This window comes from Triticum urartu, unplaced genomic scaffold (genome assembly GCF_003073215.2).
Source record: "Triticum urartu cultivar G1812 unplaced genomic scaffold, Tu2.1 TuUngrouped_contig_9330, whole genome shotgun sequence".
In the NCBI taxonomy this organism is placed as follows: domain Eukaryota; kingdom Viridiplantae; phylum Streptophyta; class Magnoliopsida; order Poales; family Poaceae; genus Triticum; species Triticum urartu.
This window is the reverse complement of record NW_024120364.1, coordinates 1-11,432: the sequence shown is the minus strand read 5'-3', so window position 1 is coordinate 11,432 and position 11,432 is coordinate 1. Positions and strand designations below refer to the sequence as shown.

The following is an 11,432-nucleotide window of genomic DNA, read 5'->3' as shown; positions in this document are numbered from 1 at the left end:
GCAGGACAAGTTGGAGGAGATATTGGTGAAAACAACTGCACCGGGGGCCATTTGGAACGATCTGCTCTCCAAAGTAAGCTTCTGGTTTCATTTTTTGAAAGATGCTAAATAGTTTCTAGAACAAGCGCAAGGTGCAGTTGTCTGTAAGACTTAGAAAATAGTACTTATTAATACATTTAGCTACACAACACATGTGTCAACTGGATTGAGGTACTCGCTAGCTGGCAACTTATATTGCTTATTCATGTGGTTGAAGATACAACTGTTCTCCCAAACTCCCAATTCTTGAATGGTATCAAGACCAATGGCCAAACTACGACTATCTCACAGTATATTTGAATCTAGTTGACGTCTGTATTTTGGGCCAAACCATGAACCCTTGCAGCGACCTATCTCCAGGTGGTAAACAGCTGACAACAGTATGCCAAACCTTCTGTTGCATAAAGATTAGTGTTACAGTTTTCTGTTTTAAAAGAATGATCAGTATCACAGTTATACTCGTAAACCAACACTAATAATTAACATAGATTCCTTTAATACATGGATAACTAGTGAACATAGTGGTGGTGTGCAAAGTATTGGCTATGTGTATGGCTGCCTTTATGTAGGAGATCCAATGAATAAATAATCTTTAAACAGTGTTTGGTTAGATTTTTACAGGGGGGTGATACTAAGCTCTCTGCATTACTACTTTAGATTATTTTCTTCTGCTTGGGGTGGATCCTTATTATCACATGTACCACTTCTAGCCATAACACATTTACCTTCTAAAATAATTGTCAAGAACGCAGTTATGATTTGTAGGATTGTTGAGTGCAACTATTTACTAATTCATTTTGACAGAACTTGAAGGGAAATGTTTCTGGGGTAATATATCAATTAATTTACTTCGTTTGTCATTGGAGAATCATGTGTCAACTTTAAATTTGGGACATACCGTGAAGTTAACTTCTACGGTTGAAATGAGACCAAGCTTCTTAGAGGTACTTTAATTGAACTTCTCCATATTATTAAGCTTGAATGTTCTTAGTTTATGTACCTTAACTTTTCTATAGTTGTTAACCATAGGATGGATTGTTAGCATAATCTTGATTAGTGTCAAGTCTGATTGGTGTCTAAGTTGTAGTTAAGTTAGTTTCCATTTATTAGGAATACATGGTCACGTGTAGTAGTAAAACAAGAGTTTGAGTAGTAGTAGGTTTATGTTAGTCCATGTCACGTTAGGAAATCACTAGTCAGCTAGGATGTATATGTGGTAGTACAAGTAGGAGTCATAGTCGTGTAGTACTAGGCTAGCTGTACTAGGTTAGGCAGCCACTACTTTCGCCATGTATATATATACACGGTCAGAGCAACACCGTGAGATTTGCATTAAAGGGGTGAAAAGAGAAAAGAACTTAAGGGAAAAAGAAGGGCACGATACATGCTCTTGGCTAAAAGTTCTCGTGCATGTGTATTTTGATGTGATCGATCCTGTGGGCAGAATTCCAACATGGATGAAGCACAATCCTTTGCAGCACCTGAAGTTTCAGACTGAATAAATTAGCTTACCCACCTGTATTTGGATGATTTACGTGTCATGTACTTTTAGTTTCTAGAATATTGTAGTGCTTGTCTTTAATTAGAAATCACCTTCCAAAAGTTCTGGCAGTGAATTGCCACATCAGAAGTAGTGCACTTTGCATCTTTGGTAAGAGAACATGTTACAGGATTAATATTATCAGTAAAGTATGGAATCTGCAGTGTATGTAAGCTTAAGTGATTCTGCGAATCTGTTTTTCTTCAGTTGTTCCTCTGATTTCACAATATGAATCGAGAGATTACTGGGATGTAGTGGAAATTAGTTGCTTCAGCTGTATGTTGACCTTACTTATATTTCCTTTTGTTATGTATGCAGAAAAAATTTCTTGAGCAAGACAATTGCTTGACATTCTGCTCTCACAAGGTTGATGCTACGGTAGGGATATCCTTGTACCTTTCTTGAGCGAACTCCTACCTTTATTTACTGATCAACTCTCATTTCCATATTTATAAGGGACTAATAAGTGTTGTTATCTAGTGTGGCAATGTGTTATGTTGGAAACTTCCTATCAGTTGCTCCAGCAGCTTGTCTAAGTTTGTTGATTTTGTTTCAGGGTTCATATAAACTCCAAGTTGGCATATCTGCTCAAGAGGCTGGTGCAAGAGACATCCGTGAAAATCCATATAGTAGTTACTCATACAGTGATGTCCCAACTCCGTCATTACCTCGTATAGTAAGGTAACACTAGTACATATCTAGCTAAACATAATCGTCGCATGCCTCACTTAGGTAGTTTTTCTCGAACATAAACTTGACCCATCGCCACTAGCACTTGGGGAATTTTATTTCATTGAAGAAATGAGCCACCCTGCAAAGCCTGCGCCTCGAATGCGGCTGGGTGAGCGTGCAGACTTGCGCTCTAGGGAACCGAGCACCGCTTGGTTCTCTTTCTTAGGTAGTTTAGTTTGAAGGTATTCATTGATAGAAAAGCTCTGGCTCCACAATGCTGCGATTCTGCTGTCTCCGCAGCTGTTTGACTGCAAGCAATGCTGTGAGCACTGTCGCATGCTGTCGCTGCCAGCACTGTCGCCACTGCACGCAAGCGAGACAACTGGTCTGCTGTCGCTGCTGAAAGCTTACCACTCCGCCGTTGTAAGAATATGTCGCTGCTCCTGCAAGTTTGTTGGCAATGGACGCGTGGTCTGCTGTCGGTGCTGCAAAACTAGAGACACATGCTCCAACATAGGGGACACTGCTGCAATCCGAGCTCTGCTGCTGCAAGCGGCAGATGAACTTGTATGCCTGATGGCATTGCTGCTCAAGATGGCAACGGGGACGAAACCCACCGGGTTTTTCTTGCCCAAACCCTTCGGGCAAGCCTCTCCCCATCACCATGCGCGCGGCTAGTTTTTTTCCTGTCCCCTAAACCCGTCGGGTTTTCTAAACCCACGGGGAACCCGTCCCCACGAGCAATCAAGGAAAACAGAAGCATTTGAAAGAAAAACAAGAGCATATTACAGCAGAAAAAATCAGCATACTTAAGCAACAAACATAATACATTTCAGCAGCAAAAAGAATCAGCATATTACATCAGCAAAAATCAGCATATTACTCCAGGGCCTCGACGCTGCGGGATTCAGCCACTCGGGCGCTGTGGCTTTGGGCCGCTTGCGTCAGGATGGATTAGTGCACGCTAATTTTTTTATTTTCACGGGTATTATCGGGTTTCGGGTTCGGGTAGTACTGAAACGGGTTTAACCCCGCAAAAAAATGCCGGGGTTTATAATGTACCCACCAGCAGCCCTGCTGGGATAGACAATCGCCCATCCTGGTCCCCTAATAGGGTAAAAACCCGCGGGGACGCGGTTTCGGGGCCCCATTGCCATCTTGAATTGCTGCTGCTGACAGCCTGGTGTAGCGGGTCGGGTGCTGCAAAATTGAAGCCTGAGGCTCCAACACGGTGGACACTGCTACTACAAGCGGCAGACAGACCGCTACCAACGCTGGTAGTGCTGCTGCTGATGGCTTGGTGTTGTGAGTTGGGGTGCTGCAAAGGGGTGGTGCTCGATGCTGCATGCGGGGCAACCCACCTGTGCCCCAAGTGTCATCATCACGTTGCCAGAAGGGGCACATACTGCCGCCGTGCTGTGTGAGTCGGTGCGGCTGTTGCGGAGTGTGGAGCTCGGGTAGTGGCGTAATACGAGCCACGACTGGTGACACTAGCATGCTGCCTTGCAACATGGGATTTCCTGCAGATGTTTCGTTGCTGCAGGCGGTTCGCTTCTTCGGTGGTGAGCACCCTTCTAATTCACGGCAGAGCAAGGCCAAGGCAAGGGGAGACGAGGTACATTGGAGAGACAGATGCTGTGAAAGGGCGAGGGAAGAGGGACGACCCGGCTGATGGCTCCCGACCCGGCTGATCCCTTCCCAGGATCAGCTAAATGACGCCTAGCACGGGGCTTTCTTGTTAAGTGTCCTTTAGATGAAAGGGAGGATCTCCCCAGCTCCCATTTTTATTAAAAGGAAGCTAATTCCTTGTTAAGTGTTAGTTTAGAATACGCGGAGTCGATCTTTTCACTTTGGCTGCTAACATAAAAATATATTTTGGTTTGTCGTGTTGATATGTTACTAGATCATTAGTATTTTTATTGTTCTATCCTAAAATATAATTGAAGAAAGAAATGGCCATTGGTCGAAGGACATAATAGAGACATCTGTAATTCCACACGTGCAAAGCATATCTGTACGAAGGCAAAATGTAATAACTCCCTCCAATCAATATTAATTGTAGCGACAATTGATATAGATCGGAGGGAGTAATAATGTTGTAAACGCAACACATTTCCATCCAACTAGTAATCACACATGTGAAACACACATATCCATTACTACATATTAAGTTGAGCATACTTCATGGACAAGAGAAAGTTCATCTTTATCATAGTTCAATTTATCAAACGATATTCTTAGACGACAAAATATCTGGAAATATCCTGGAATAAAATTTCCGAAAGCATTCCTACTGACCATTAGATTATTAGCATTGCTTCCATGAACCATACATGGCCATCTAAATATATGTGGAAAATGCACTTGATTCATAAATAGGTTGGAAATAACATCATCCTTGTGACCGTATTACGAAATGCAAGCTGTGCACAAAAAAAGATCAGTCCGATTTGATACATAAGGTACAGTACCGCAGACACTGGGATTTTCCAAATCACAGAATTAAATAGTGAAGCAAAATAAAGTTGTACAATCACTTTTTTCTATTCTGAAAATATTTCTGTAAAAGACTAAAATAATAATATAATTCATACAATGAAAAACACAAGTTTGTAGTTGTATCACACTTGAATCATATTACAGATAGGGAGCTCAGACTTGTATAGGAGGTCATTATCATATATTATGTGTCTCTGCTCCTGGGATAGATGGCAAGACTGTTTAAGGGCGTAGCTATGGCATTTCAGTAAAGAATGAATTTTAAAATTGTTTTATAAGATACAATGGTTATTTACCCTGCAAGCATGCTCGTATTCGTCTTCAATAACATACATCTTCTGGGTGAACCAAGCTAGAGGATACACTGTCTGTCCTTCCTGGAAGAAACCAGTATACACTGCTCATGACATTAGATAAGTGGTGGTGGAGCTGTGAATGAACTGAAGAATGAAACGTAAAGCCGCATAGGCAGGCGATAAAAACAGAAAATTTGGCAACACATATGTGGTCGACACACAAAACATGCTCAGATCAGGATGTTTCGGATTAAACTCTCCTTACTGTGTACAATTTCACAAACAAAATTGAGACGCTTCTCCCATCGAAGTTCTACTATACTGAGAAATACCCAATTGAACTACTGCAATGTAAAGGTAACGGGGAAGAAAAATAATTATATTTTCCCTGGATTTTCCTAACACATGATGCCTAACAGTGAGTGAAACATGCATATGTTCAGTGGCAGAGGGCGAACTCTTTAAGTATATTGTTTTGATGCAAAACCATACTAGAATAATAGTCAAACAATGCACATTAATATTTTCATGTGATCTTCAATCAAATAACCCATACAGTCAAAAGGTAGACATATTTAAATAGAGAAAAAATATAAAAAATACCAATAATGACCAAGAAGCATCGTTGTCTTTGTCCGGCTTAAGAAGAAGGATACCAACAGATTTACATACTGCCTCTGGAGCATTTAATCCAGTGACACCTTTCTTAGCAATGAAGTAGAAATAGTTCCAATTTGTATGCTGCATGAACTCGTATTGAAAGAAGTTTCTAATGTTTTTTTGGGTGATATAAAATTCTGGAGTTTTTGGTTGGTCATCTTGATCACCTAGAAATAAAAATACATTCGGAAATGGGAGAGTATTGGAGAGATGCTCTACTAGGTAGAACCTTTCTACACTGGTCCGAAATCTATATCAGTTTTACTCATTTGTCATCCAATGGTTAACATCACCTTTAGCTCCCCAATGAGAGCTAATCACAATTGGCAAGCACTTGATAGCAGGAATATATTGAATATTATATTAAGAGAGATGTGAAAAATGTGTCCTCGGTAACATATCAAATATGTATGCATGTTTACGTACGAAACCTGACCACGAAAGTTTATGCTTCACAATTTAATTACTTGAGGAATTTAGTATGTTTCTACTGCTTAAAAAATATCCACGGATATTCAACTCTGTATGTTCATAACCAACAAACGAATAAAATGAAGCATAGATGAGGTATGTCTATGTATGAATGACATGTTTTGCATTACACAAAATGCATAATAATATTTGGAAGTAATGAACATTAAATCTCTCTACCACTAATAAATGTTATGCTCTTACACATGTTTTATGTTGTCTGCCAGCAGTGTCCATGATTGACCAACGACTAGGATGAATTTCTCGGTTTAGGAGGTTAAGTGCGAGCATGTTAAAATTCTATTGCTTGATTTTTCATAATACTAGTTCTATCATTGTGTTAGTCCTTGTGGTAAATGTACTTGTGCTGATCATGTTGCTAGTTTGTTCTTCCTCCATTTGTCCATCACGTACTAATGGCAGGATAAAAACTATACGGGTTTTATTAATAGGATTACTGCATAATTAAAGCTCAATTAATAGGGTTTCAACTAAATTGTGAGTTAGTGGATGGAAGCTGTAGCTTTTTAAATTGTCATGGATGTGGATGTGTAAAAGGGCAGGTAAAAATATCTCAACATGAAAGAAATTCTATTAGTGCTTAGCATTTGGACTTGCGGTTTTGGCTAGCGAGGCAGGTTTATCTGGCTTGTGAGCCTGGCCTTTTTGTGGTCAGGATAGTCAGCCTAGAACCAAGTCTGGCTGATCTAGTGTTTCACTAGGGTTTATCAAGACACATTGCTCTAAGTTTCAGCTTTACAAACACATTTTTATTTGTTTATATTTCTGCAGATTAAGAGCTGGAAATGTGCATTTCAACTACAAGTATTACAACAATACTATGCAAAAGACTGAAGGTTCTTTCTTACACAACATTTGGGCCAGCACATTTTTCATTTTCATTGACATTTGTTAGCATCATATACTGACATTTTCCCTAGGTGCTCTACATTTTCTCCTAGTGTAACTAACTAGATATGTTTGATTGTTAATAGTAATAATATCAATATGTATGCAATTGTAAATGAAATATTGCTAAGATTCTGTGGTAAACATGTTATTGGTTGAAAGCTTCTGATGTTTTATGGTGGTAAGTAATCTTATTAATTACTTTGTCCAATAAGTTATGGTGCCCTAGCAAGGTAAAAAATGTGGGGAAAATATTCAATATAGGAATATTAGGGTATCAATACAAAAGGAAGTCACATAGTGGAGAATTTATGCTGTTAATGGTTTTGAATATGATCCTAGAACTAAAGACGGGGACGATATTAATGGTTTTTTTAATCTGTCATCATGTTTTGAATGTTTATCATCGCAATGATCTTGTGTTAAATGCTTTGTGGTTACCTATGTGCAGTTTTGCATCACTGCATAACATTTGTTGCTGAAGTTAAATATTTTTGTTTAGTTCATGATTCTTATATTGATCCCTTCTTACCAGTCACTGAAGATTTTGCTTGCCCCTTTTGCTTCGTAAAGTGTGGAAGCTACAAGGTACAATTTGAAGATAACTTGCATCTTGTTTATTTATTTAAATATTGCTCATTGCTGCTAAGGCTAGGGAGCCGTGTCATCTGCTACATTTGGGGTAAACCATTTTTTTTGTTATTTCACACTGCACATTTGTTATTTATTCAGATTTTGCTTATTGCTGTCTTGTTCTTGGTGAGGAAATTTACATTATATTATTACTCTATCCACCCTTATTTATTTTGATGGGAGCAGTTTTTATGGACACTTTCTCAAGGCACATATCTGACGTTGTGATTCTTGTGATATATACTAGGGCCTGGGGTGTCACCTGAACTCATCACATGACCTATTCCACTTTGAGTTTTGGGTTCGTAAACTTCTAGAATTTTCATTCTAAAGTTAATTTTCAACATTGCCATAGTTTGATTTATGGTTTGTTCTTTTCATTAATGCAGATATCTGAAGAACGCCAGGCTGTTGATGTTAGTCTGAAGGCTGATGCATGGAGAATAGAGGCAAATTAGTGATAGAACTTCCAAAATTTCCTATTAATAAATGATAGATTTAGTAGCTGGGCCGGGCTGTTCTTATTTACCCCAGAGTTGTTTGAAGAATGTGCAGGATACTTGCAGAATCCGCATTGTGTATCTTTTTACATGCTTAGCATAGTAAATCTATAAATACTGCATATTGATTTAAATGGAAACATTTTGTTATTAGCGTCTGGAACTAATAATCCCATTTATTTCTCAGCTTGGGCCTGAGGGAGTTGATCCAATACATCAAACATTTTCCTACTGGTATGTTATTTCTAAAGCAATTTGATCAGTTCAATTAATTTATTTCTATTTGATTTTCCTAAATGTGTTTCATCATCAGCTCAAGGTTTAAGACTAGAAGGTCGGTAACCACATCTGCGAAAATAAGCCTTGACGATGGTACATTCTCATCTTATGAAACTTTAATTTCGCCTCTTCCTTTTTGGTAGCAGACTTACGGTTTCTCACTGTGGCATAACTACATTAAATTGGTAACGCCATATTACATTGAAAAATGGTAACACCGAAAGGCGGTGATGTTTCTATCCTTGTCTCCTGTCTGTTATATAATTATATAATAATAGTTCAAATTTTGTTCCTGATGAAATCGGTTAGAGTTATGTATATTTAGCTGTGTATCCCTTTGTAATTTCTCCATTCTATAAAAGGGTTTTCTATATTGGCCTAAGCCCACCTGAAAATACAAATTGAATATTTCTCATAACATGGTATATTAGAGTTTATGTCTTCTTTCGCACCTGCATCTTCTTATGACATGGTATATTAGGGCCATGTGTCCCTTTGTATTTCCCCTATTCTATAAAGGGTTTTCTGCATATATATACTGGTCTATGCCCACTGGGAAATGCAAGTTCTATATTTCCAAACATGATATTAATGCCTAGGTATTTTTCCACACGTGCAACTCGTGCTAAGATCCCGTCGAGCTGCCGCCATCCTCTATTTTGCCACAGCTGCTGATTTCTTCTCTCGCCGTCACCATCTCTTTCTCGTGGCTGCTGCTGCTGCTAGCCCTGCTAGCTTCCGCCATTACTTCCGCCATCACCCATCTCCTTCAGGAATCAGCCCCATCTCCACTGTAACGCCCCGGACACATGAACAACATGACCACGCACCTGTCCGCAACCATCCGTGTAACCGCGAGGGTCGGCTCTGATACCAACTTGTAACGCCCCGGACACACCCGTCGGTGGTCGTTACTCCTGGCGGGATCTAGACTGGCCCCATAGATCAATACTAGTCTTTTCTGCGCACTTTGTCCTCACTCATGCGCACCCGGGAGCAACTTCCCGGTCGGTCACCCATCCTAACACTACTCCAAGCTGAGCACGCTTAACTTTGGAGTTCTATCCGAATGGGCTCCCGGAAAAGAAGGAATTCCTTATTGATATGAGTAGTCTATCATCCCTAATAAGCCAGGTCATCACATCTACACACCGGCTGCTGGCCCTTCCGGCCTTCCCTCTGTCCACCGTTTCCGCCCTGCTGCCAGGAGGCCGCCACCACCCGATCCAGGAGGTCGCCGCCCCATGCCGGCTTGCTCCGTCATCCGCCGCCTTGCTCCGCCTGTCCTGCGACTGCCGGCTTGTTCCGTCTCATTGCTGGCGCCCGCTCGTGCAGGTCTCCCAGGCGTCCCGTGAACCGCGGATTTTTATATACTGGCCTATGGCACCAGAAATACAAGTTGCATACTCCCTAACAAAATTAACCAGAAAATCTGATGCTTACTAATTCAGTTGATTTGGATCTCCAGTATTACTTTCAGAATTAAGAATGAGCTAGTTCTTGTTTGTTTTCTCACACCTACTAATTTTTATGCCTGAAATTTGGTCCTAGATTAATTCCCTTATCTGCTGTTTTCTCTCTGAAATTGCAGATATTTCTGTGGAACGTGCTTCTGTTGATCCTTCTCAAGCATCACCGACAGTATGAGGGAATACAAGGAAGTTATCTGTAGAGCGAGCTGATCACAGAAAGTAGCCACCCTTCTGTTTACATTGCTGATACACCATCAGGGTTACTCGCCTACTGCTTTAGCCATATAAACTTGACAAGACGAGGATGATTTTGATCCGATTACAACAGAAATTGTTAAACCAAATGTTTTTATGTGTATACTGTCTGGCAGCTAGCAACTCCTGCAGAAACGTCAGTCCCTCCACTCTCACAGGGCACAGGTCGGTGTGAAATAAATTGTGTTAATACTTGGTATATATCTTTTCTTTCTGTGCTGTTATTAGTTCCATATATAACTCCTGTACAGCCATATATAACAGAGACCGAGCTTCATGGAGGCCTTAATTTGAAAACTTCAAAATTCAAACTTTTTAGTTTCAAAATATTCTGAAAAAATGCGCACATACCTAGATACGTAATGTATGTGTGCAAATTTTCAGGTTGAAATATGTTAAAATGAGAGCTACACAAAAAAGGCAAATCTGCTGTTTTTTAGCATATGTACTGTTCATCCTCAAAGTCCATGTTTTTTTTGTGCAGCTCACAATTCAACGGATTTCATCCTGAAATTTTTCACACATACACATTACATCCTTGCATATGTATGTTTTTTTGGAATTTTTTGAAACTAAAATATGGAATTTTGAATTTGTCAAAATAAAGGCCTCCATGGAGTTCGGTCTCCAAAATGCCCGACTCTTTGTATTTTTCTTACTCACTTTCTATTTTCTGGTTGCATGGTCTTCAGTTACATGTTCTATATTAGAACTAGATTTTGATCCAACTTAGTCCCGGGCGTCGGCCATCATCTTTCTTGCTGGGTTGGTGGGTGCACTGGTAGAAAAAGGGCCTGTTGTCCCGGTTCGTAAGGGCCTTTTGTCTCGGTTCTGGAACCGGGACTAAAGGGTCGGTACTAATGCCCTGTCCCTTTAGTCCCGATTCAATCCAGAACCGGGACAGATGGGCCTCCACGTGGCCTGTGCGCGGAGCCCAGGCAGGAGACCCATTGGTCCCGGTTGGTGGCACCAACCGGGACCAATAGGCATCCATGCGTCAGCATTTCTGTGGTTGGGGTTTTTGTTTTTTTTTTGAAAGGGGGGAGGGGGTTTTGGGGGGTTAATTTAGGTGTTTCATATATTGTGTTAGCTAGCTATAATTAATAGAGAGAAGTGTCCTCTCTTATGTCCGTGCTTGGTCGACGCTACGTACTATACATACGTATAGAGAGGACTAGACACGCTAGCTAGCTAGTAAGCAAACGAA

At 40.3% G+C, this 11,432-nt stretch overlaps 1 protein-coding gene across 1 annotated transcript; it reads left to right on the top strand.

Annotated features, from left to right (window-relative positions):
* Window positions 1–3: 3 nt before the first annotated feature.
* LOC125532194 (polycomb group protein EMF2B-like) lies at window positions 4–8,478 on the top strand (the record flags this gene model as incomplete). The annotated part of the gene is made up of 9 exons (XM_048696341.1): window positions 4–73; window positions 844–983; window positions 1,898–1,957; window positions 2,136–2,260; window positions 6,970–7,034; window positions 7,622–7,674; window positions 7,967–8,020; window positions 8,109–8,168; window positions 8,407–8,478. Coding segments are annotated over 9 exons (699 nt in total), but the record flags the coding sequence as incomplete, so codon positions are not given.
* Window positions 8,479–11,432: the final 2,954 nt, after the last annotated feature.